Raw genomic sequence first — 24,923 nt, 5'->3', positions numbered from 1 at the left:
CACAAAATACAAGAACTTGTGGAATTCGTTGAAAGCAAAACTAAATTAAAGGGCGAGACGCTGAAGGTAACACACACCTGCTCGGCTTGAAAGAGCTCGTTATTGTTGTTGTAGTTGCTCGTTGGCTGCTGGGCGTAAAAACTTAAATTGCTAAAACTGTTGTTGTTGTTGTTGGTACTGTTGTTGGTGTTGTTGTTGCAATTGTTGTAAGCACACGCGGCGACTGCAGCGACGTTGTTCTGCAAATTTGGCGGGTTCTTTCTATAATTATTGTGATTTAGAAATATTGTCGCCTGCGTCTGCGTTTGACCGTTGACGTTTGTATAATTCACGTTTTGCACTAAATCAGCAACAGGCGCAACCGAACCGATCTTCTGCTGTTGTTGTTTTTGTTGCTGGTGTTGGAGTTGCTGTTGCTGTTGCTGTTGGCGTTGCTGCTGGCTTCGATTGTTGTGAATTGTCGCTGTGTTTCTTTGCCGCTCGTCGCCAATAGCGTCGTTACTGTTGAGCGTACCGCCGTTAACTAACACGAACTGCTGATCGCTGTACATTTTGAATGCCGGTTTGTTGTTCGAGTTGCTGCTGATGATGTTGTTGTTCTTGTTGTTGTTGTTCAAATTGTTGCTGCTGTTGCCACTGATCGGGCCGCTGCGCTATTTTATCACACTCTGCGTTTCTACTTTATTGTTTATCGGTCTCTCTCACTCTCTCCCACTCTCTGGCGCGTACGCACGCACGCTTTTGCGCTCTTCGTCGTCTGTCTGGTTTGACTCTCTCTCTCTCTCTCTCTCTGATGGCGCGCAGACAAAATTCGTTTTGCTTGCGCTCTTTGCTTACAGTATTTCGGCTGGGCTCTTTTACACTCTGCACAAAAAGTTAGTATTCGTGTTCAATATATGTGTGCAAACAAATAAATATTTAAATAAGTATGTATCTTTCTATATCCCAAAAAGTATTTACATATTTAAAATATATAAAATATATATTCGATCAACTAACATCCCTTCCGAAAAAACTTGTCCCCAGCTCTGATCTACATTGTGCTGACCGGTTTGTTATTGTTGTTGTTTGGTTTACCGGTCTTTCTCAGCTCTCTCACGCTCTCGTGCTGCCTCTGTCTGTTTCCTTCGTGTTCTCTTGCAAAGTACTAAGAATTTGTTTGTTCTGCTCTCTCTCGCTCATTCTATGGCACCATGCACAAAATGTTGGTTCACAAAGCTTAGCGCTTTGTTGTCTTGAGTCACATGACTTGCTTAAAGTCTGACTGGACACACACACATATGTATGTATGTATGGATTTCAAAGCTTCGCCGAAAAGTATGCACTTCAATAGTTACTACTTTTAACGAACTAGTTTTCAAGCAAAATTTCTTTTATATTCAAAGATAATTAAGTATTGAAATTCAATATTTAATAAATAAATAGAGGAGTCAGTCCTTTATAAATGTATAACAAATATATTTGTATATTGAATATATATTTATAAGAAACTAAATTCTAACAGTTATTATGCGGTTTTTATTACGTTATATTCAATTTTGTTTCTTCAAGAAAGCACGATTTTTATACATGTATAAAAAATATCCCGTCTGCTTAATATGATTCATGCACTCAGCTTCAAATATTGCACGCATGCACACACACCCGAAAGGTGAATAAATAAGTGTAGTCAAATATTTGGCATTTTTTTGCGGATCGCATTTGGCGAACACTTTTATTTTTTAGGTGACTGCGTCCAGGGGGTGGTGGGGGTGATGTCGAGCGAGACATTTGAATGAGCGAAACAAATGATGCCTAAACGACCTTCTCTATATGGTAAGGAATTCTACATAATAGCCAAATTAGACAACAAAAAACAACAAGAAGAAGAAAGCAAACATAAATTAAGTCGATTTTCGAATGCTGATTGATTGAACAGCTGATCTGCTTTATATTCTCGCCAAATTCTGGGCTTGATTAAATAAAGCAAAAGCAACCTAGAGTGGAGTGCTGTTCGATTGAGTAGAAATTGATTTGATTGAAACTGTATAAATTAAGTTTTGTTCCATTTAGCTGCAATCAATGTGAGCAACATCAAAATTTATAATGCTGTCTGATTGAAACTGAAGGGAAATTCATTTCATTTTGTTATTTTGAAAATTAGTATAAGAGACATCCCAACCATCCCTTTTAAATTATCAATAACTAGCCAAAGGCTTGTTAACTTCTCTGGCATTAGTCAAAATCGAATCGTAATTAGAAATCTGATTAATCTTTAAGGTGTGTTATAGTGTTTATACTATATGCCATAAGCTCATTACGATTGACTTTCCAACTATGTCCTTCACGACGTGCTCCCAAGGGAGCCACAGCTTGACCATTTAAAGTAGCCCAAGTGTGACAGACTGACCTTAAAATCGGCTAAAGCACAAAATCGAACCCAATATGGAAATAAATCCAAACGCGCGTCGCACCAAAAACAGTTTGAGCAAGACGAACGTGAGGCGCCACTTGGCTCGTTTGCCTTGGGGGCATGAATCAGCAGCAGCAGCGCACCTAACGAAATGCTAAATAAATTTTCACTTCCATTTTAATTAATTTTAATTTATATGCAACTACAACTGCATATTCATACACACACACACACACACACACACACTGAGAGAGAAAATGTGCTCTATAAATAAATTGACAAATATTTGAAATTTGTATTTGTTTTTGTGCTTTATGAAAAGGTAATGCAAAACACATGTCCTCCATTCCGACCCAAAATTCAAACAACTTTATCAACACTGGCCAAAGAGCATGCAAATGGAATATTTGTCTAGGAAATTGTGTGAACACAGGTGAAAAGCAAAGGTGGGGACGGACAGAGACAGGGAAAACTCACTTTACGTGCTGCCATTTTGCTGCCTTTAATTTATTTTTGTAAATAAATCAATTTCTCTTTTGTTTTTGTAATACTGTTCACTCTGCACTTTAAGTCTGTAGCTATCAAATATTTTATAAAATATTTGTTTCAATATTTTTTTTTATTTATTTATATATTTTATGAGCTGCGCGCGTTCTGTTCCGTTTGATTTGCTCGAGCGTTTTGTTCACATTGGGGAACTTGACTTTGGCACTTGGTAAACGACTCGTTGTCGTTATTGTTGTTGTTGTTGTTGTTGCTGTCGTCGTTAGTCAGGTTGTAATCTTTAATGTTCTGCTCGTCGCAATTTCTCAGTCCGACTGAGTTCGGTTCGCCTCCTTGCTCAATGTTTTTATGCAGCCAAATCGCGCGCAGCTCTTTTATATATTTTTATTTCTTTCTGTTTTTCGCTCAATTTCTTTATTATTATTTTCGCAATATTTTACAGCAGTGGACATGTGTATAGCAGCAGTCTAAAATATTTGCAAAATGCATAGTTAGAAGATACATATGTATATGAATTTATTTTATTTTATTTTATTGATAATTGATGTCTAAGTTAAATAAAAATTATCATAATAAATATAGGAATATATATAAGAATTATATAGATAAAATCAATAAAATATGGGAAAGTACTTTAGCGTATATAGGTAATATCCCACATTTAAAAATTTGCCCACTGAAAATATGCTGCAAGTGTTTCCACTCAACTAGCACGCACTGTTCTGATCATCATCAATACATAATTTCTTCAATATTTATTTTGCTGCATGTTTTGTGCTTTGTATTTTCGCTGCTTGCAGCGCACATCGGCAACGACAACGACAACGGCGTCGCTGTTGACGTCGACTGCACTCTTGACTCTGTGCTCAACGGCAATTGGCAGCGACAGAGGCAGCAACAGCAGCAGCAACAGCAATATTAGCAACAGCAGCAGCAGCAGCTTTTGACGCTATTGCCCACAAACAACTTTGGATGATTTTTGCGCGCAGCTGATATTGTTGTTCTTTTATAAATAGAGGCAATTGTTGATGTTCTTGTGTTGTTCTTGTTGTTATTTCTGTTGTTGTTAGGCATGCTTAATTTGTTGCCAATTGCAAGCGTATTGTCATTTGCCCTTAGAGCCCCTCGCTAGACACGAATTCGCCCCTCCGCTCGTGACTAATAATTTGCGCTTGAAAAACATCTACCAAAATACATGTTTTTATATAAACCATTAATATACATATATTATATTAGTTGGCCAGACTTCATAAAAAATATGAAATAAAAGCAAATAAATGTGTTTGCTCTTGCTGCTGCTGTATGCTGTTTGCGGCATGTCGTATGACTAATTCACTAACCCGATCAGCTTATAACATAAATTCTTTGATTTTATTCGCATTCTGTATTTCGCGCGGGGTTCAAAAAACTTTTTGCAAAATCTCTGCAAAAATTTATGTTATTTATATTTAATTAAAGATGAAATAGACCGGTATACCAAATGAATTATTGTTTCTTATTCTCCCATTGCAAAATTTCTATTTCATTTTCAGATAAAATTAAATAAAGAGTTCGATATACTAGAGGAAGTGAGGCGTAGAAGTATCTGTATCTGTATCGGTATCGGTATCTGTATCTGTCATATCTCTTATAATTCTTATTAACACCTATTTTCAAAAAAAAAAAATAAATTCTATTATCACAATTTGAATTTAAATTACGTCAAAATTCTTCGTCTTTAGGTTTAACAAGAAAATTTCGAAAATGAAATAATTTATGTACAATTTATATTATCTATAGTTTATTTTTCTTTCCCATTTTTTGTGCTCACATTTTATGGCTTGTCAGCAGCTGTTTATAATTTAATGTTACGCATACGCCGCGCTGGCATCCTCCAATTATTCACGTGCAAACAATTGGCTAAAAGTGCCTCTCTCTTTCTCCCACTCATTCATTCGCTCTCAGTTGTAAATTCTCTCATACATTCTCTCACTCCGTCTTCGTCGCTCGTTGTTTTGCCTTTGGCCATAGCCAAAAATAAAGCCCATTTCATGCCCAAACACACAAAATTGCGAAACATCAGAATTGTTCGCAATATTTCAAAAAATTCTAGAGAGTTCATTTTTGAGAGTCTTTATAAATCTACCACTGAATATATTCACTCAGGTGTGCCGAGGCGTGCAACTGTATCTAAATTAAGAATCAACTACATTGTTAGGCCCAAACATCTGGCGCAAGATCCGACTTGACTAGGGACTCCAGCGCGCACTCGGGAGGCGCCTGTCAATAATATCAAAAATACCCAAAAGAAATGGCAACGATTTCGCAAAATCGAAAATACTCAGAAATTGAATAATCTAGACCAAAAATATATATATATAGATATTCCATTGCTTGCACACAGTATTGAACACGTACGCATATATATATATACATATATGTATACATATGTATATGAATGAATTATTTCTCTAGAATTTCAACTGTTGCCTTCAAAAGGCAAAAATCTCTGCACATACTTTGACATTTTTCGCTCGATCTTGTTGCGTTATGCACTAATTGAGTAATTATTGGGCGCTATATGTAGAACACACGCGCCTTCATATAGTATATCGTATATGTATATATTCACATATATACACTATATATACATATACGCGTATGTATATATAGCCACACGTTTTTGTTTTGGCACTTGAATCTTTCGATTGCGTATACGCCGCGTATTCCCTGTTAGACGTTAGACACGGCACGCAAATGCTCCGCACACTTCGAAGTCAATGCAGCAACTGAAAATTCTGTTTTTCGAAAATTCTCAGCCATTACCATGCCATATATTCATATATGTATATTTACGTTGAATCTGAGCATTTGAGAGCGTCTGGCAAAAAATTATTTCGAAAATTAAATTTATATATATTTTTTCAGTATTTCCATATCTTTTTGAGCAATTCTTGACAGCCGCCGCCTCGAACATCTCATGTCTCTCGAACATGACTAAGACTATATGTGTGTGTGCTTTGCGTTTGCGTTTGCGTTAGAGTCTACCTGTCCTTAATTAGAGCAGCGACACGTGTATTGGCGGCGCGCATAGCGTAGCAGACAATCCCATTTGACATGGACATACTCGTAAATCAAATTCCTAACAACATTTGCTCGCTGACGCAGTATTCTTTCCTCTCAGCTAATTTCCTGTTAAATCAAATCTAATGGATATCCGATACTGAGGGAGAGCTATGCCATTGGCTTGTCTCATTGACTTGTCTGGCAAGTGGAAAATATAGAGGGAAAACTGTTTGTGTGTAAACTTTTACAATTTGTCTAAGCGAGTCGAAACTTATTTTCATCTCTGTGAAATAAATTACTTAAAGCATGATTCATTCATTGGGAAAATCTAGTCAAATGCCAAGACTAAGAAATAACCTAATTCAAAAATTTCTTTTATATCTGTAAGATATAGAGCTTATATACTATAAATAATAGAAAGTCCTTTTCTTCCAATTGATATAATTTTGAAAGGGAGTTGTAATCAGGATATAATGGTATTTAACTCAAAAATATAATTATAAGAAGCTCTTTTTTTAATACATATATTAGTATAAATATTTTAAAGCTACTCATTAATTTTTCATATACAACTTAGTCATATTAATATAAATAATATAAAGAACTCAACTGTGTTCAAGTACAGTCACAGTCATGTTACAAAATTTGCCTTTGCAATGTGGATTGGGGGTAGTCCATCACTCTAGTGCGATGCATTTTGACATCGTGAATGCCACCCTGGACTCTAAGTAAGTTACCGCCTTGGAAGGGAATCCGATGGGCAAACTTGGTAAAGTGTTGACCATTTATGGCTATCAGGTAAAAGTCGACTGTGATGAGCACCTGAATCGTAAAACGTTCGCCTTTGCGGAATGGGTTCCGATTGGTGACAGCGTTACGGCACCACTCGTTATTTATTTTGCTATTCATTAAGAATTGATTCTTCTTGAAGATAGACTTGAGATGGAAGGGAAAGTCTCTGTATGCTGCATTCGGATATATAAACACTATCTCAAATCTAGGAGAGAGGAATTATTATAAAAGAAACACTTGAGATATGTTAAACTTACACTTCACACTTCGGGTCGATTTCCCCACTGAAAAGGAAACTATCTCCTTCGTTGAGTGGCTCCACTTCTATATCGTTATTGTAGTCTATGGGATGTACATCCAACGGTATGTAAGGTTGAGGCTATATGGGAGTAGTAAAAGATCTGATGTTAGATGAGGATTAAGATCAGAGAATGAATAGAAGCCAGACGAACATTACTCGAAACGTAATATGTTTATATCGAGAATGCAATTAGAGCGAATAATTATTATTTGATATATATGTTTAGACAATTTATAAATTTTCCCAACCAAATAATTTGCATATTTTCTATATATTTAATACTTACCATCACATCTATAAATTGTTTCGGGTAGCTGCGAACCTCAGAGCGATGTATGCGTATGTCGTCCGCACAACCTAGCACTTCGAGATAACGAACTTTGTCGTATGGCATTCGATGAACAAAGGGCTCCATGTGATGGCCATTGAAGGACATCAGGTAACAGCTCTGTGTGACGAGCACCTGAATGGCAAAGTACTCGCCGCGCCGAAACAGAAAAGGCAATGTGGACTCCCTTTCCTCACGAACCCAAGAGCCGCGTACCTGGTTGTTGCGTACCACACATTTCTCATCGAATCGGGGATTGATGTGCAGGGCCACATCGTTGTTCTCCAACACAAAGTTGATGACAAATCTATTAATGGAGAACCGTATAATACTCAGGGAGCTCTAGAATACCAAATGTGAGGTGATTATACCTATAAGCGTCTGGCAAGGCTCTGCCCGTGATCAAGTAGCTATGGCCGTACAAATCGTACAGCTGCCCAATCGCGGTCCTATGAATTGCTAAATAAAGCATAGAGAAAAGTTTACTTTAAGACTTTATATATGTTTGATAGAACTTACGATCTGTTCTCTCATAGGCATCAATAAGTACGATGGCGGGCTCGAAATCCATGAGGCCATTGGGACGAGGGCCAGGATAAGATTCAGCAGGCAATATCTCATCATGAACCTCAGTAGGAAATATCGCATCACCCGGATGCACTTCAGCAGGAACGATCACATCACCCGGATGAACCTCAGCAGGAACGATCTCATAGCCGGGATCAACTTCGGCGGGTGTACTTTCAACTTCCGGATATACTTTAGCCGGATAAGATTCAGTGCCTGGATAAGCCTCAGCGGGCACGTTGACAGGCTCAGGCACAGGTGTAATGGGAATGCTGTAATGAAAATTTGGAATTTATAAATTGTAGAACTCCTGAATAAAAAGAAGAATAGCGATTTGAGCATTTAAAAGTAGGCTTTAACACATCAAAAGTTATGGGTAAAATATCGCATACTTTTAGGGATCGACAGATAGATCGTGAGCATTGTCTCATTTCAGATGCTCATTTCAGATGTACATTAGTGAAATCATCTCACCTGTTGGGATCCGTTTTCGGTCGCAGTGGTGCGCCATCCTTGAGCTTGCAGTTGGGATATTGCGCCAGGTATGTCATGACGGACTGCTCATCCACATTGGGATCGACCAACTCTTCGGGTTTGATCAGCTGATGCACACCCAGCCAGACATCAGCCAGCTCCATGGCCTCGGTGGCGTTCTGAACGGAGTTCTCGGGATGCCACAGATCCCAGTCGGGGCACAAGCCGGGAGCACAGGCATCGACCAGAGCACCTATTGGCTTGCCCGTGGTCCAGTCTCTGGTGAAGTTGGTGATGGACATGAAGGGAATTTTGAACTGTATCCAACCAAGCAGACTACAAAGGCAAAAATTAGATTAAGTCTGATATTTGAAAGAAAGATAAGGCCCACCGTTGCTTGGGCGTTAGCGTGACTTCTGCTGGCGGCTTCTCCTCATCCCCTTCCCAAACGGGCATCGAGATGGAGTAGTGCAGAATGAGTGTCCACACCAGACCAAGAATCAGCTTCAATCGGCCATCGACTATGTCCGTAGAGTCTACAATGGCTGCGATTAGCTATGAGTTCTCAGCTGAACTCTCTTCCACTCACCAATATTAACAATCTTGATGCCCTCATTCATGAGGAAGGTGAGGGCGATCGACACGTTGTCCATTTTCTGGCTACGGAATTTCGGATTCTGGCAATGCGAGGGCAATTCCTTTTGCGACAGCACCTCGACCAGCTGAATCAGCCGCAGTCCATCCGACAGATCCGTTTCCAGACTGTCAATCGAACTGCCGACGGTCTTCAAGTGCTCATTGGCCCAGCGAGTGAAGGTATTTTCCTGGATTTGTTTCCATTTTGCGTGCTCGTCAAGATTATGTTCCGCTTGCATATTTAACTGTTATATATTTTTTATTCAACTGTTATATGTAACTTTAACTTTATATATAATTTTAGAATTCTTAATCACCTTTTTCAGCTTTTTTTATTTGCCGATTTAATGTTTTCACCGTGACAATTGCTGATCGACTGAACTTGTTGCGCCTTATAGCGCCTATGTTTCAACGTTTCAGACAGCTAACTCTTAAATACCCTGTAAGTTATCAATATTTTTTGTGGGTTTTATGTACTTGTATATGTTTATGATAGTTGAAATTATGTCTTAAACAAGAAAGTATCATAATATCGTGTATACCATATTATTGTTTCGAAAGTCTTTTTTAATAGAACAATGCTACATTTGATATATGTCTATAAACATATACATATGTATAAATTTCATAACCGCAGGGTATTTCGTAGCCACACCATCGCTTACATCCCATTTCTTATCGGCTACTCCTTCAATAAAAATAAAACAAAATAAATAATAATAATAATCGAGAAACTCGCATAAAGATAACTGACTAAAACTCAAACAAAACTTTTGGCAAACAAGATTTGTCATATTTTTTATATCATTGATAACTGTATGGGAACTTTTATTTGTGTTTTCAAAGAAATTTCAAATTGACATTCGATAAGCGGGAAAAATTTCACTGAATCACCTATGGCTGACGGCATTACTTTTAAATAAATTCAAAGCTCTAGCTGGCGTCTGTGAATTAACACTAGAAGCTTGAAGTATAATGAATTTATTTTTAAAACATTCGAATGTAATCTTATCAATTGAAAGATACCAAAAATTGTATTGTTTTGTGTGCTAAGAATTTTTGTTGGTATTTTTGTAAATACTGCAAATCAGTGCCTCACCTTAAGCAACTTTTTGTTAAGTTTGTTTACTACAATTTTGTTGATATAAATATTTTTTCCAGTTTTTGGTTTCATTCTTATAAATAGATGGATATATACTATATTATATATGGTATTATAATCAAGATATATGTTATTATAATCGAATTGTCAAGGGATTTTATATAACTGCTGATATTTTACATATTCGTAATATATGTTAAAATTAATAATTCTTTGGAACGAATTCACTCATACGGGTTTGCTTCGATATTTGCTAATATTTTACATATTAGTAATGTATGTTCAAATTAATAATTGTTTGAAAATAACTTGTTTATACTGGTTTACTTCGATATTTGATGATATTTCTCTATTTAATAATTCTTGGAAAAAAACTCATATGTTGGGGTTTGCCTTATATCCGTTTTATCAGTTTCGTTTTTTAGACAAAAGTTCTGTATGTTATCCAATGAGGCTCTTGGTACCTTATCTGATACCTTGTCGACGTCCTCATCTTCGTTTTCATTCGTATCTGTCGCAGAAAAAATTTCACTATCGGTTAGGGATTCTGAAACAGCAACGTCTTCGTTCACAGCAATAATGACTCTCTCAATAATATCTCAATAACTCTCTTTAATTTTAATAATCTTTCGAGCATAGCTCATAAATGCATGCATAGGATAGAACACGAATTTTCAATAACCTAAACTAATATCAATGGAATAGACTCATCGAGCTGAGCTCTTAGTTAATAGTCTGCTCTTGCACCCCCGCACATCTGCCATTGCCCGATATCGTGCGCCTTATCCATTCACTGTAGTAGCGTAAGTCCATGAACACGTCGGGCACACCCTGTGCACAGGGCACCATGAAGTTGAGTATGCCAACGAGCTGATCCTTATAGACGAGCGGACCACCTGTATCGCCATGACAGGCGCCAATATTCCGTTCCCGAAAGGCGCACACATGGCACCCGCCCAGCTGGACATCCTCGTAGCCATCGAGTCGCGCCTCACACTCTGGCCTCGGTATGTGCTGTTGTTGCACGCGTTGCAGCTGCGCGGGCGTGGCACCGCCCGCCGACTGCGTGCCCCAGCCCGTGAAGAGTAGCTCCAAGCTGCCCGCGGGCCAGGACTCGTTCACCAGCTGCACGGGCTGAGTGAGAGCGTCGAAGGCGATGCTCTCATTCAGCTGGAGCAGCGCAATGTCGCTGTGATATTTTGGCCGGTCGTAGCTGCAGTGCAGGTAGATGGCAGCGGGATAGTGCACGGCGCCCGGCTCCGAGTACCGTGTACTGCCCATGGCCACACGTAGGCGATCCGCCGGCCAGCCACTCACACAGTGCCCCGCCGTGAGTATCCAGCTGGCTGAGATTATGGCCCCGCCGCAGAGATGGCTGCCCGCCAGCGTCTGCAGCGAGATCTGATAAGGCGCATCGCCGGCAGCCGCATTCTGGCCGCCCACAATTGGATCAACGGAGCGTGGGAGTAGCAAGACGACGAGAAATGAGAGTGGCAATAGCCAGAGCTTGTATTGTGTCATAATTGACGGCCAAGAGCAGACTGATCGATCGGCACCAGTTAGTTCCATGGTGATAAGGTGGGTCGACTTTGGAGCCAATCTGAACATAAGTGCATTCGATATCGACAATTACTGATTTATAACTATATCAATTAATGGTCAAGCAATAGTCTGTAAAATATTATGATAAAAAAGTTGATAAATGCAGAGGAATTCGATAATATATCCACGAGGTGCGTTTGAAGAGCATCTGGAAATTCTAGTTTTGATTTGCGTGAAATTTTGATACTTTTTGAACAGACCTCGAATATAGAATATCAATTTCTTATTCAACGAAAAGTTGACATTAAATTGGAAATATATTTCTATAGCATCTTTTTTCTAATACTAGAAATTAGTATTATGAACAATACGCTATATGAGTTGATATGCTATATATATGATATGTAAATTAGTTTCAGTAAATTTGGATAAAATAATGTTCTATATCCTCGTCAACAATTTAAGAAGTTAAAGAGATTTCCCGAGAGTCAAAGTCAGCACTTCAACCTAGTATATCGAATAAGTTGATACAAACCTTTTATCATCCTGCATCATGTTTCCAATAAAAATCCAGCTTTGTAGCAGTTGATAAACAACGGAAATGAGACCCATAAGAACTGGACTTGTTCATTACTAAAAACCCAAGTACAAGTATAAGAATATTCCATACTCTCGCTATCGCCCGAGCAAACTATGGCTAGATTGCAATCGTAAACGGTCGAAGGCCTTCATAAAGTTGGCCTGATAAAATGGCTGACGAATAGACCTTCGATAAAACTCTTATAGAATTTTTGCATTTCAGTCTGTCTTTGTTTGTCCTACGGAAAAGATGAAATTGCTTCACATTTGCTTGATAGTTCTGCTGCTGCAGCAGCATCAGCAGATGTCGAGGGCCAAGCGGCTGATGGATATGGATGCAGCAGGCGGACTGTCTAAGGAAGAGCGCATTGTGGGTGGCCAGACGGCAGAGATCGGGTATGCCAAGTATCAGGTCTCCCTGCAGCCGGTGCTGGGCTACCACAACTGCGGCGGTGCCATACTCAACGAGCGGTGGATCATTACGGCGGGCCACTGCGTCGTCAACTTTCCGCCCGAGTTTATAGTTGTGGTCACGGGCACCAATCGCTATGAGGAGCCCGGCGGCGTCTACTACGCGGAGGAGGTGCACGTGCACTGCATGTACGACAAACCCTACATGCATAACGATATCGCTCTGGTGAAGGTTAGCGAGAATATAACCTTCAACGAGCTGACCCAGCCCATTCCGCTGCCCGTGGGGCCGCTGCGCGAAGGCGACGAGGTTGTCCTCACCGGCTGGGGTGCGAAGGTGCCTAATGGCGAGGCCAATCCGAATCTGCAAAAGGTCTCCATGAGCTTTGTCAAGTTCGAGGAGTGCCTGAACATATTCAATCAGACGAGCAACATGGGCGTGGGCCACATCTGCACCTTCTCCAAGGAGGGCGAGGGTGGCTGCCACGGTGACTCGGGCGGGCCGCTCGTCTGCAATGGCTATCTGGTGGGCGTGGTCAACTGGGGCAGACCCTGCGCCAAGGGCTTTCCGGATGTGCAGGCCAATGTCTACTACTACTTCGACTGGATACGCAATGTGATCAGCGGCAATGCCAAATGCACCACATAAGCTCGACTTGAAATAAAGATTTAATTTGTTTGGTTTGAATGGAAATCGATTCGCTTTTGTTTTATTTCAATCAGACGCCATAGTTGCTCGCATAGCAGTGGCAATCCTTGCAGGAGGATGCCGCTTTTGTGCGAGATATCCAATCGCGATAGTAATACGTCGACGCGTAGCTATCCGGATAGCCGATGGCGCAGGGATGGCCCCAGTTGACCAGACCATAGACTATGCCGTCCCAGGCAACTGGGCCACCCGAGTCGCCATGGCAACCGCCCATGCCCTCGTCCGTTAGCGTGCATATGTGTCCGGGCCCATTGTCACCATCGCCGCCCATTATCTGCTGGCAGGTGGCGTAGTCCACATACGTGAGTGTTGCCTGTTGCAGCCTATCGCCCGCATCGCGGTACTTTTCCGTGGAGCCCCAGCCTGTAAGCAGCAGCTTGGAGCCATTGGCCAGTGGCGCCTCTGGCAGCAAGGCGGGCTTTGTGTAGTCGTTCCACTTGATTGAATCGTTGAGCCGCATCATCGCAATGTCGTTGTGATAGGCGGGCGAATTGTAGTTGCAGTGCACCCAATACTCCTCCAAAAAGTAGCTGGCATCGGGCTTCATCCAGTGCACGGTGCCAGTCACAACGCGCAGATACGTCGGATTATAGCCATAGACACAATGGGCGGCAGTGAGCACATGGTATTCATCGATGATGACACCTCCGCACATGTGATCCCCGAACATGCTCTGCAGCGAGATCTGGTAGGGAGCCAGGCCCAGCTCCGCATCTGTGCCGCCTATCACACGCGAGCCTGAATCCGGCCGGGAGAATCGCTCCAGCCTCTCGGAGCTAAGTTCCGGCATTCGTTTGCCCTCAGCCGGCATGCTCCAGCTGAGCAGGCACAGGACTATTCCAACTCTTATGAACTCTATCCACATTCTGACAGCTCAATCTGTGAACGCGTATTAAACGCGCCTCCACGGCGTGATTTTGCTTTTATACTCTGCCAAATTTTGACTAGATCATAAATCGGTCTGCATGTTGTCCCACTGTCGATATCTAGCCCATAAAATGATATAGACGCGTTCTGATTACGATTTTGTTGAAGGCAATTAATATCGCAGTCGGACACTGCCTTGATGACTCGACACGCTGAGAACACACAACATAGGTTCAAAGCATGCAGACCCGCAGATACCCTAATCTCACGAGACTCACAACTCTGCTAACTCCTTCCTTCCTGCCTATTGTAGTGGATATTGAAGTTGAAAATTGACTTAGCATACTTTTGGGCGTGACATAGTGCGTTGAGGTAAGATAAGTCGGCACATTTCTGTTTGCTATAATGAAGAAAAGGCGAGGATAGTCGCTAAGGTCTTCTATACATTCAGACAACCTTCTATTGGGCCAGTCCAGCGTTAAATTTGTTTAAGATTTGTAGTCTTAAGACTAGGCTAGAAGTATGTTATGATGCCAAAACTATTAAAATACAACTAGGCACATTATTAAGCAATATACTATTCTGTAAAGATGTCCTAAAAAAATTTAAGCATTGGTTAAATTTTGCGATTAAATTATTCAAAATAAAGGAATTCAATTGTTTTAAAAAAAATTTTATTTTTTTGTATTTGAAATTTTGTAAGCCAAAAACAATCATATAATATGCATTATTGATATATAATAAAATATTTCATATTGTAAAACCTTATGGAAATTCTCTGAAATTCTTAAAAATTCAATAAATAAATATACACTGCAAGAAGTGTGCAATGGAATTTTTGTTATTCCTCAAAATGGGCAACATTTCCTTATTGAGCTTCAGCGATCCACTCATAGGTAAGCAAGTGTATCGAGCTGACATAAAGATAAAGTATTTACCAAGTCAGGGGCTGAGCACTTCATAAAAGTAAACAAGCCGCAATATCCTAAACACACACAGCAGATATTAATTAATAATATTTATGAAGCCACAAAATAAAATCGAACTGCTCGGCAGTCAGCGCCAATAATTGTTCAATGAAAACAAACCCATAAATTCAAAAGGGAATATCCAATTTTTCCAAAAGAACTTTAAACTGACCACGAATGCAATTAAAACAGGTATTGTGCAATTATATATTATCTAATGTATATCGTATATATATAGACCGATATAGGGAATGGGTCGGATCAATTGACGCGCTGCTTGCAACGGGACATGGTGCGGCGTATCCAGTCTGCGTAGTAGACCGTGCTGGCGTGCATATCCGGCTTGCCCACGGCGCAGGGGGCGCCCCAGTTCACCACGCCCACCAGCTTGCCCTCCCACATGAGGGGTCCGCCGGAGTCGCCGTTGCAGGCGCCCTCGCCCTCCTTCGTCAAGGTGCACACATGGCCTATGTCGACGCTATCCGTGTCCTGCCACATGGAACGGCAGACGCGCTGATCGATGACAGTCAGATTGATGGTTTGCAATCGCTCCACGGCTGGAAAATTGAGTTGCGGCGAGCCCCAGCCGGTGAGCGTAACTGTAGCACCGACTGGCGGATACTCTGTACTCAGCTCGGCCCTTTGCGTGCGCTCGTTGAACACAATCGACGTATTCAAGTGGAGCAGGCCAATGTCATTCGCATAAACGGCTGGAATATCGTACAGACAATGCACCAGGGCCTCATCCACATAGTGCATCTGGCCGGGCACAAGTCTGTCGTTGGTGCCCACCACAATGCGCAGCTCGTCGATGGGGAAGTCCAGTGCACAGTGGCCGGCCGTGAGGATCCAGCGCTCATCGATGATCACTCCGCCACAGATATTGGTTTTCCAGCTCGTTTGTATCGAGACCTGATAAGGCGCCGCCCCCTCCTCTGCCTCCTGGCCGCCGACAATGCGATTGCCATACGCCTGTGGATATTTATGATGGATACGCTTGGCCCAGCTGACGTCAATGGAACTGCCCAGCACCAGCAGACAAAGGCACAGCCAAGACGCGTTCAGTGCAGCCATGGCGATCGACGATGGAAACTACGTGTGAACTGCAATTAATGACCAGCAATGAAAAACTAAAAGTATTTAGTCGAAGCTTTTATATCGGCTAGCTACACTCGGCAAAAATAGGTCTATCAAATCATATATTTGGAATCTCTTAAATTAAGAATTAGTCAACTTTTTGAGATCAGCGAGTAAAACTTTAATGTCCGATTAGAGTTATTCTATCACCTATAACTATATAACTAGAACTATATATACGACATACATATTGTATGAAGAAGTAGATGTGACTGGGATTCAGAAATGTGAAATTGGTAAATCTAATTTCCACATATGTGACCATATCCTAATCTTCCGGTTCCTTTAGGTGATTCTTTGTTTTATATAAAATAAATATTTAATATAAGAAATATAAATATGTGGAGCTAAAAATATGAGAATTCCACAATATAATCCATGAATAGAATAGAATAGAGCTTATACCGAATTTCAGCTCTCAGCCTATCCTATTGTTTCTCTCAGTGTAGCCCTTTATTGCACCTGGAAAGTTTTTGGCACAGTGGCTATCGCGGAATGCGTGGCTAAAGCAACAAGCTGGTCAAATCTTTATGAATGTAAATAAAGTCCATATCAGTTTGCATATCTTTACGATGAGCTGGATAAAACCCGCACGGTAAATGCGCTCAATTGGAGGGTCTATAAACTGGGTGGGGATACGACTGTGGGCTAAATGGACGGGGCGGGGGCCGCGGGTGCAGCACATCATGCTCGCCTGCACCAGGCGCAATTAGTGGACAGAACTTATCGTCCCGCCATTGGCCATAAAGAAGCCATAACCCAGCGATAAGCCATGGCCGATGTGTAATTCCAGAGCTGATCGTGAATGAGTTTCAGTTTCAGTTCAAGACTTCACATCAATGGCGTCGACTTCGAGATCAGCGTGGCTGCTCAGCGTCTATCTCTGCCTCTGTCTCTGTCTCGCTGCAGAGGGGCTGCGTCTGCGCGGGCAGCAGGCTCTGCCAGGCGAGGCAGCCGAGCGGATGCAGCTGCACTCCAATCCGAAACTTAACCAGGGCCGCGTGGTGGGTGGACAGCAGGCACCGATGGGCACCTGGCCCTGGATTGTCTCGCTGCAGAATCAGTTCGGGTTTCCCTTCTGCAGCGGCGTCATCATCGATGACTATTGGATCCTGACCGCCGCCAGCTGCGTGTCCGGCTTGCGTCCACGCAACCTGGTCGCCATAGCGGGCACCGTGAGCTCATGGAATAACACGGCACCGGGCTACTATGTGGACCAGATACACGTCCATTGCAACTTTGATAAGCCGCTTTATCACAACGACATTGCGCTGCTTCACTTGTCGGGGGCCATCGAGTACAATGCGGATGTGGCCAAGGCAACGCTCTCGGAGATCGATGAGCTGCAGGAGGGCGAGCGGCTGACCTTTGCGGGCTGGGGCACGGAATGGGCCGGTGGCACCAACTCGCAGTATTTGCTGCAGTCGCAGGGCAACTATTTGCCCGTGACCGAGTGCCGCAAGGTGCTGCAAAACGACAACGATGTGGATCTGGGACATGTGTGCGTCGAGATGGAGGCGGGCAAGGGCGCCTGCCATGGCGACTCCGGCGGACCACTGATCAACGCCCAGCAGCAGCTGGTGGGCATCGGCAATTGGGGCGTGCCCTGCGGCCTCGGCTATCCGGATGTCTACAGCCGCGTGGCCTTCTACAACGATTGGATACGCACCATCACTATAGGCTGTGGCAAGCCTAGCGCCTAGGCCATAAGTCCATTATCAGCTCTTGATTTCTATTTGCCTCAATAAAAGTTATGGGATTTTCATGTATCGAACAGCAATTGGTTTTATTCTGATTGATATTAGGCCAACTTTATGGCGGGTCATTAATATCCAAGGCATTGCTTAGCTGCTTGCCAGTGGGCCAACCTTTAGATCAGTCCACTTTCAACGGAGCTGCTAACATGTCTTACCAAATCGGAGTATTGATCTCCTTGCTAATGCTGCTTCTGTCCTGCTCGCAAGGAGCAGATCAGCGTCGCGTCTTCCCCTCGAGACCTGCGCCCAACTTCAGTTCTCGCATTGTCGGCGGCGAGCAGGCGGCCCTGGGTGCAGCACCCTATCAGGTCTCCGTACAGAATATGTTCGGGTACATACGAATGCATAATAAGTTATATAACATGTAATGCAAGAGCAGATTGTCTGCTTCAAGTGGATGTATTGAGGAAGTGAAGTGAATTTAGTGAGAATCATAAAAAAAAAAAAATAAAAAAAAATAAAAAAAAAAAAAATAATAATAATAATAATAATAATAATAATAATAATAATAAAAATAAATAAATAAATAAATAATTATACAAGACTTAAGACCAAACGAGGAATGATAAGTTTAATAATAATAAAATAATAAAATAAAATAAATAATAAAAATAAATAAATAAATAAATAATTATACAAGACTTAAGACCAAACGAGGAATGATAAGTTTAATAATAATAAAATAATAATAATAATTAATATATCAAGAATTTAGACCAAACGAGATATGTTAAATTAATAATAATAAAATAAAATAAATAATATCAATATCGTAAACAGTTTTGACCAATTTCGTATTCTGATGAAATTATTTTCTATAAATTATTGACATATATAATAAATAAATAATTCGATAAATAATAAATAAATAATTCGAAAAAAGATATAAAAGCCTAAGCTAAGTTTTGCAACAAAATATAGAAGCTCATATATGTACATATGCATATACATATACATACATATATACTCTGAAGCATAGTTTTATTTCCATTATTAAAAAGCCAGAACACGAATACTTATTGAAATTCTAGTTTACTTTATCCAGAAGTAGGTTTTCTGCAGCAATAGTAACAACATATTCTTTGTTGACCTGAAATGCTTAGGGTCTTCTTATATAAATCCGTTAATTAGACGTATATTGAACAATACCCTAATCTGAGCTAACCAGCGGAATCAGAACAAAACAGAATGGGATTGAACATGTTAAACTCAATGTAGCCTTAATCAAATTTATATTGATCTTCAGCTTAACCTTATGTAACCCAGTATAACCTATCATAACCCAGCCTATCTCTTGCAGCAATCACATGTGTGGCGGTGTCATTATACACGATCAGTACATCCTGACCGCGGCCAGCTGCCTGGCGGGCATGCGCAAGAACAACTTTAAGGTCGTGATGAGCACCAATGAATGGGCAGGTCCAGCCTGGGAGTACTATGTGGAGGATGTCATACTGCACTGCAAATTCGATCAGCCGCTGTATCACAATGACATTGCGCTGATCAAGATGCAAACGCTGGTGGCCTACGACGAGGTCACGCAGAACATAACGATCGCCGCCGTAGACGATCTGGTCGAGGGCGAGAAGCTGACTATGACGGGCTGGGGCCTCGAAGAGACGAGCGGCGAATTCGTCGACAATCTGAAGCAACTGGAGCTGACCTATGTGCCGACAGCTCGCTGTAACTCCACCTATTTCCAAACGCCCGACCTCGATGTGGGTCACCTGTGTGCCGTGGGCAAAGTGGGTGCCGGCGCCTGTCACGGCGACCACGGTGGTCCGCTGGTCGATTCCAAGGGTCGCCTCGTGGGCATTGGCAACTGGGGTGTGCCTTGTGGTCACGGCTACCCGGATGTCTTTGCGCGTGTCAGCTACTATCACGACTGGATTCAGAGCACGATCAAGGGCTGTGCTATTAAACTACCGTAAATTATGTCCGTAATCTTGGCCAGACGTCTGGATGATGGTATCGCTGTAATCATTGGAACCATGCACACACTAACACTTTGGTTCGTTACAATAGAATCAATACAATCAAAGAAAGAAATGTTTGAAAATTGTTTTTTTGTTTTTATCTCTTCTACACTGTGAGAAAAATTTTGCTTGGCTTCAAATTCAACTTTAAGAGAGTTAGAGTGGAATATATTTAAAAAATTTATTATATAACATATTTTTCGTCTGCTATGACAGTAACTTTATATAGAGATATGGATGCTATTAGCGGAGTCGTTATAACCGGATTCCACAGTAAGTTATCGTTTTGACATTTATATTGAAGACGGGGTATTCTTTTAAAAGAATCATTAAATATAGTCTTATACTATGATATTTCCTGACAAAGTCCATTAAACATTAAAAAATATTTTTTTTTTTCCATGAGAAATGTTATTTATTTATCGATCAAAATTGGCAGAATATGTATATTCTGCGAATTTCATATTTTTTTTTTATGGCAATGAAGGAGTGTTATTTAAGAAGGGAAGGATTTTTAGATATATAGGGAATATATAAATAGATATCGATATATAGGGTAGCACTAGAAAACCAATATAAGGTGTACTCCAATCTTTTGGAGTAGTGTATCAGCTTTCGCCCGATTGCTTTGCATTCGAGTGGGCAGTGATTTAGGAATATTTAAGACTAAATACATATTATTATTGATTTTTATTGTCTACTGTGAAATGGAGAGTTCCGGAGGTGGCGTCTATCGATGACGCGCTAGACGTGTGCGCGACAGCGATTGGCTGTCGATCAAAGTTCGCTAACGCGGCGTATGAGTAATTTGTTGTCGATTCGCTGTCAGTCAACCGACTGATTGGAGGTACTTTTCCGCCTAGCGAGAATTTCAAATTTCACGCTTATCAGCATGTTGGCTATGGTAATGTCACTTACGGAACTTACTAGGAATCGCGGCTGAGTCTCTTATCAGAACGATTCGCGAATTCAAAGAAAGCTGCCCGCCGATAAGGGCAACAGGTAGCCGACTATAAAAGGAAATCCAGACAGCTGAATCTTCACAATTCGAAATTGAAAGTCGCGTAACGCAAAGCCAAACACAGTTTGAAAATGAAGTTCCTCATCTTGGTCAGCGCATTGCTGATCTTTGCCCAGTGTGGATTCGCACGCCACGTGAGGTTGGCCCGCAAGCTGAGCCGTCAGCTGGATCTGGACGTGGTGCGACCCGAGACGCGCATTGTGGGTGGCACCGATGCACCCGAGGGCTGGGCCCCCTACCAGGTCTCCATCATGAGTACCTTCGGCGAGCATGTCTGCGGTGGCAGCATCATTGGACAGCATTGGATACTAACAGCTGCCCATTGCCTGGAGTGGCCCATTCAGTACCTGAAGATCGTGACTGGCACCAATGACTATACAAAGCCCGGCGCTGAGCATCTGGTGGATGCGGCCGCGAAGCACAGCAGCCACGACAAGCCAATGTACCACAACGACATCGCCCTTATACACACAGCCACGCCCATTGTCTTCAACAATCGCACACAGCCCATCCAATTGGCCAGCAGGCAGAGCTTGAAGACGGGCGATAAGGTCACCCTAAGCGGCTGGGGCAGCACCCGCGCCTGGGGACGTTATGTAACCAAGCTGCAGAAGATCGATCTGTCCTATTTGGAGCGCGCCAGGTGCAGGACACAGGTGCGCAATGCCAGCTGGGTGGGCGATGGCCACATCTGCAGCTACACCAAGGAGGGCGAAGGATCCTGCCATGGCGACTCAGGTGGTCCCCTCGTCGATGCGAATCAAACGCTGGTGGGCGTGGTCAACTGGGGTGAGGCCTGTGCTCTGGGCTACCCGGATGTGTACGCCTCGGTGGCCTATTACCTAGACTGGATTAAGAAGTCAATGACTGAGCTGGGCAAATCCCATTAGAAGGAGTAGGCGAAGACGTCAGAAGCATGTCGAACAAAGCCAACAGGCGAATAGCAGCCAAACCGAACAAAGATGTATATACCTACACATATAACCACAAGACTATAGACCATAGGTCCAAACACTGTAAATTTTATCACGCATATATCGCAACAATATAAAAATATTTATGAACAAATTATGAACCTATAAAGATGCCCATTAGTCTTTATCACTTTATGAACCTGTTTGCTGGGACAGTTGAAAAGGAATAGCTTGTGGAAATTCCCAATTTCTTAGTCATAAAATTGAAATTGGCGGCGCATGGCTGATCGTCGAATGAGTCAATTCGTTGTCTATTCTTAGCCAAGTCGGCAGCTGTTAGGCAATCATTGCCTGATAAGCCTACTAAGTAGTTATCATCCAATTTCTAATAAACAATAAAAATATATTTATCAAGAGGTGCCAAAAAAAAAGACTTTGATTAGAATTCAATTCTTGAAGAGTAATTGCTATTACTTAATAATAATTTTGATTGTGCTCAGATTGAAGAGAAGTTAGGTATGTCCCCAGTAAATATTTGTTGTAATATTAAGGTATTCAGAGATATTCGAATTAAGAGATCTTTCCCATGTGAAATTCATCTAAATAATTAAATTTTTAGCTGCAAGACGAAATTGGTACATCAGTCGAAATGTTGAGTCAATATGACAGTCCAGAATATTATGGGTTAAGTGCATTCCTCGACTGACAAGTCTCACGACAAAAAGCAGTGCATTTTGTGAAATCGATTTGAAGGGATCTACCATGAGCCGCTTGTACTTGACGAAACTATCAGAAAGGAACCTTATCGACAACAATTGATATCATCGAGCTACGCATTAAAAATCGAGAGCTGGAAAACAGACCCGACTAAATAAGCTTCCTTGATGATAATGCTGATCAACAAGTTTCAAGAGACCCGACTTAAGAGATTATACCAGCGCTTTCATGGTATTTTCCTGCACATTAAAATTAATCATTTTTCGCTGTCAACTAATTATTGATTACGGTCAAAGTTCAAAGAAACTTTAGTTAGAGAATTTCTGTAAATTCTAAACAACATAAGTATTTTGTAGCTAAGAAAAGCTATGAAGATCTTCATAAAACATATACTACACTAATACCTACTAATACTACTTCAAGAAACAGCTACAGTACAATCTGGTTATAGTGACTCTGCTTATAGCGTCCTTATGATAAAGGTCCCCAAATGAACTTATATGAGCAAACTTATGTGGTTATAGCATCTTCCTTTTCACATTTAAAATACACTTGGAGTACTTATAAAATCTACATGACAATGACACATGAAACCTTCAGCTATTCTATATGTCAACTGACTCAAAATAGCAACCCAAGCACCAAGGTTGACACTCTTTAAATTACTATCTCTAGATTATAGGAAATCCCTTCGAGTGGCGGCAATCAAAGCAGAGCTGACTCTATTCGGCCTCGTGCTCGCAGCGTGAGCAGTTGTTGGCTTATCAGCACAGAGCTGCTTAATGCGTTCCCCTCTGGGAAATCTAGGGCTTACGTGACGTGCATGCCAAAGCTGAACTTGAAGAAGCCATAAAAGCGACAACCTGTTGCATGCCACACACCATTTGCAATGCTTTTGCCGCTGCTCTTAGTGAATTTACTCGTAGCTGGTGTGCGGTTGGAGGAGCAGTTGCTCTATCCGCCTCAGTTCACCAGGGAGCGCATTGTGGGCGGCGAGGATGCGCCTGAGGGCATGGCACCATATCAAATCTCACTCCAGGGCGCGACGAGCGGGCAGCACTCGTGTGGCGGCGCCATCATTGAGGAACGTTGGATCTTGACTGCGGCACACTGCATCCATGGCAAAACGCCCGAAGCCTACCGAGTGCTCGCAGGCACCCAGGACCTGAAGAAGAACGTGTCCCGGTACTACTATGTGGACAGAATCCTCGAGCACTGCGACTACGAGCCACGCAAGTATCGCAACGACATTGCGCTGCTGCATCTGAATGAATCGATTGTCTTCGACAATGCCACGCAGCCTGTGGAGCTGAGCCACGAGCCGCTGATGCCAGGCGATCGGCTCCTGCTCACTGGCTGGGGCACCCTGTCGCTGGGCGGGGAGGTGCCCGCCAAGCTGCAACGCCTGGAGGTGGAGTATGTGCCCTTCGAGGAGTGCCGCCAGGCGCATGGCAACAGCAGCCATGTGGACATTGGCCACGTCTGCACCTACAACGACAAGGGGCGTGGCGCCTGTCACGGCGATTCGGGTGGCCCCCTGGTGCACAATGGCAAGCTCGTCGCCCTGGTCAATTGGGGCATGCCCTGCGCCAGAGGCAAGCCGGATGCCAGCGCCAGCATTGCCTACTATCACGACTTCATACGCACCCATCTCAGTCTGCATGAGGCGGCGGCAGCGGCAGGAACTGAGGAGCTGGCAGCTTGGAGAACTAAATCACATTGTCATTGATCAAGGCATAATAGGGAAAGATTCACAGTCTCTACAGAGATGGAGATGTCAAATGAAATCCCGGCTTAGTCTAAGAATGTCTTATAATAAATCTGACGATGTCGACTGACGAAAGACCACACACACATTTAATTCTATTCTATTCTAGATAGTTAGAGCAGATATATGAATGAATCCGAAATAATAATAATAATAATATTTTAAACTATCTTCTTCTACTACTCACTATATAGCTGCTCTTACATTAAAATCCAATTCAAGTTGAAGAGGCTTTGTAGAGTAGACTGATATGATTATCTCACATATATTATACGATTACGATATATCTTTTCCTTTAATATATTGAGTTTTATCGAGATACGTTAAGAGTCGTGAATAATTAAGAGAAGAATGAAATGAATGAAAGCATAAAAATATACGATAGCTCTTGAGAGAAGTCTGACTATAATAAGCCC

General features: G+C 42.0%; 10 protein-coding genes across 17 annotated transcripts in view; 5 read left to right on the top strand and 5 right to left on the bottom strand.

Annotated features, from left to right (window-relative positions):
• The window catches only part of cher (filamin A protein cher), a 37,151-nt gene extending 34,260 nt beyond the window's left edge, over nucleotides 1–2,891 (bottom strand). For 2 of the 8 annotated variants that reach the window (XM_018111683.3, XM_018111684.3), the window contains exon 1: nucleotides 78–718. In XM_018111683.3, coding sequence (XP_017967172.2) covers nucleotides 78–551 — 474 coding nt within the window. In that variant the 5' untranslated portion in view covers nucleotides 552–718. Of the gene's footprint in view, nucleotides 1–77; nucleotides 719–2,869 lie in introns of those variants that run through there. The other 6 variants (XM_089256405.1, XM_089256406.1, XM_018111681.3 and 3 more) reach the window with 6 other exon arrangements.
• A 3,622-nt stretch (nucleotides 2,892–6,513) lies between these two features.
• Nucleotides 6,514–9,473, bottom strand: LOC108659001 (uncharacterized). The gene is made up of 9 exons (XM_018111708.3): nucleotides 9,357–9,473; nucleotides 8,993–9,284; nucleotides 8,795–8,939; nucleotides 8,404–8,739; nucleotides 7,882–8,201; nucleotides 7,734–7,821; nucleotides 7,321–7,669; nucleotides 6,991–7,112; nucleotides 6,514–6,938 (listed from the first exon to the last, which is right to left on the bottom strand). The coding sequence occupies exons 2-9, from the start codon at nucleotides 9,276–9,278 to the stop codon at nucleotides 6,578–6,580; spliced, it is 2,007 nt and encodes a 668-aa protein (XP_017967197.2). The 5' UTR covers nucleotides 9,279–9,284; nucleotides 9,357–9,473; the 3' UTR covers nucleotides 6,514–6,577.
• Nucleotides 9,474–10,733: 1,260 nt separating this feature from the next.
• Nucleotides 10,734–11,711, bottom strand: LOC108658992 (chymotrypsin-2). Its single transcript, XM_018111699.3, has one exon. The coding sequence runs from the start codon at nucleotides 11,708–11,710 to the stop codon at nucleotides 10,865–10,867; it is 846 nt and encodes a 281-aa protein (XP_017967188.2). The 5' UTR covers nucleotide 11,711; the 3' UTR covers nucleotides 10,734–10,864.
• A 754-nt stretch (nucleotides 11,712–12,465) lies between these two features.
• Nucleotides 12,466–13,371, top strand: LOC108659000 (chymotrypsin-2). The gene has a single exon (XM_018111707.3). It carries the CDS (start codon nucleotides 12,513–12,515, stop codon nucleotides 13,320–13,322), a length of 810 nt encoding a protein of 269 aa, XP_017967196.1. The 5' UTR covers nucleotides 12,466–12,512; the 3' UTR covers nucleotides 13,323–13,371.
• LOC108658994 (chymotrypsin-2) lies at nucleotides 13,342–14,293 on the bottom strand. The gene has a single exon (XM_018111701.3). The coding sequence runs from the start codon at nucleotides 14,245–14,247 to the stop codon at nucleotides 13,393–13,395; it is 855 nt and encodes a 284-aa protein (XP_017967190.1). The 5' UTR covers nucleotides 14,248–14,293; the 3' UTR covers nucleotides 13,342–13,392.
• A 1,051-nt stretch (nucleotides 14,294–15,344) lies between these two features.
• LOC108658999 (chymotrypsin-1) lies at nucleotides 15,345–16,359 on the bottom strand. The gene has a single exon (XM_018111706.3). The coding sequence runs from the start codon at nucleotides 16,289–16,291 to the stop codon at nucleotides 15,479–15,481; it is 813 nt and encodes a 270-aa protein (XP_017967195.1). The 5' UTR covers nucleotides 16,292–16,359; the 3' UTR covers nucleotides 15,345–15,478.
• Nucleotides 16,360–17,159: 800 nt separating this feature from the next.
• LOC108658993 (chymotrypsin-1) lies at nucleotides 17,160–18,128 on the top strand. The gene has a single exon (XM_018111700.3). It carries the CDS (start codon nucleotides 17,194–17,196, stop codon nucleotides 18,055–18,057), a length of 864 nt encoding a protein of 287 aa, XP_017967189.1. The 5' UTR covers nucleotides 17,160–17,193; the 3' UTR covers nucleotides 18,058–18,128.
• Nucleotides 18,129–18,219: 91 nt separating this feature from the next.
• Nucleotides 18,220–20,170, top strand: LOC108658998 (chymotrypsin-2). The gene is made up of 2 exons (XM_018111704.3): nucleotides 18,220–18,442; nucleotides 19,412–20,170. The coding sequence occupies exons 1-2, from the start codon at nucleotides 18,258–18,260 to the stop codon at nucleotides 20,040–20,042; spliced, it is 816 nt and encodes a 271-aa protein (XP_017967193.1). The 5' UTR covers nucleotides 18,220–18,257; the 3' UTR covers nucleotides 20,043–20,170.
• A 709-nt stretch (nucleotides 20,171–20,879) lies between these two features.
• On the top strand, nucleotides 20,880–22,176 carry LOC108658997 (chymotrypsin-1). The gene has a single exon (XM_018111703.3). It carries the CDS (start codon nucleotides 21,180–21,182, stop codon nucleotides 21,996–21,998), a length of 819 nt encoding a protein of 272 aa, XP_017967192.1. The 5' UTR covers nucleotides 20,880–21,179; the 3' UTR covers nucleotides 21,999–22,176.
• Nucleotides 22,177–23,551: 1,375 nt separating this feature from the next.
• Nucleotides 23,552–24,639, top strand: LOC108658996 (chymotrypsin-2). The gene has a single exon (XM_018111702.3). The coding sequence runs from the start codon at nucleotides 23,629–23,631 to the stop codon at nucleotides 24,466–24,468; it is 840 nt and encodes a 279-aa protein (XP_017967191.1). The 5' UTR covers nucleotides 23,552–23,628; the 3' UTR covers nucleotides 24,469–24,639.
• Nucleotides 24,640–24,923: the final 284 nt, after the last annotated feature.

Source organism: Drosophila navojoa, chromosome 2 (genome assembly GCF_054131105.1).
Source record: "Drosophila navojoa isolate 15081-1374.11 chromosome 2, UAZ_NAV_1.0, whole genome shotgun sequence".
Lineage (NCBI taxonomy): Eukaryota > Metazoa > Arthropoda > Insecta > Diptera > Drosophilidae > Drosophila > Drosophila navojoa.
The sequence above is the reverse complement of the archived record's forward strand: the minus strand, read 5'-3'. Positions and strand labels throughout refer to the sequence as shown.

What these genes read in the sequence shown, in the direction of transcription:
- LOC108658992 (XM_018111699.3), bottom strand. Translation starts at nt 11,710, where the DNA reads ATGGAACTAACTGGTGCCGATCGATCAGTCTGCTCTTGGCCGTCAATT.
- LOC108658996 (XM_018111702.3), top strand. Translation starts at nt 23,629, where the DNA reads ATGCTTTTGCCGCTGCTCTTAGTGAATTTACTCGTAGCTGGTGTGCGG.
- LOC108658997 (XM_018111703.3), top strand. Translation starts at nt 21,180, where the DNA reads ATGAAGTTCCTCATCTTGGTCAGCGCATTGCTGATCTTTGCCCAGTGT.
- LOC108659001 (XM_018111708.3), bottom strand. Translation starts at nt 9,278, where the DNA reads ATGCAAGCGGAACATAATCTTGACGAGCACGCAAAATGGAAACAAATC. An exon ending in TGCCTATGAGAGAACAGATC is followed by an intron (nt 7,822 to 7,881) that starts GTAAGTTCTATC and finishes TGCTTTATTTAG; the next exon opens with CAATTCATAGGACCGCGATT. An exon ending in AACAATTTATAGATGTGATG is followed by an intron (nt 7,113 to 7,320) that starts GTAAGTATTAAA and finishes ACTCCCATATAG; the next exon opens with CCTCAACCTTACATACCGTT.
- LOC108658994 (XM_018111701.3), bottom strand. Translation starts at nt 14,247, where the DNA reads ATGTGGATAGAGTTCATAAGAGTTGGAATAGTCCTGTGCCTGCTCAGC.
- LOC108658993 (XM_018111700.3), top strand. Translation starts at nt 17,194, where the DNA reads ATGGCGTCGACTTCGAGATCAGCGTGGCTGCTCAGCGTCTATCTCTGC.
- LOC108659000 (XM_018111707.3), top strand. Translation starts at nt 12,513, where the DNA reads ATGAAATTGCTTCACATTTGCTTGATAGTTCTGCTGCTGCAGCAGCAT.
- LOC108658999 (XM_018111706.3), bottom strand. Translation starts at nt 16,291, where the DNA reads ATGGCTGCACTGAACGCGTCTTGGCTGTGCCTTTGTCTGCTGGTGCTG.
- LOC108658998 (XM_018111704.3), top strand. Translation starts at nt 18,258, where the DNA reads ATGTCTTACCAAATCGGAGTATTGATCTCCTTGCTAATGCTGCTTCTG. An exon ending in TCCGTACAGAATATGTTCGG is followed by an intron (nt 18,443 to 19,411) that starts GTACATACGAAT and finishes TATCTCTTGCAG; the next exon opens with CAATCACATGTGTGGCGGTG.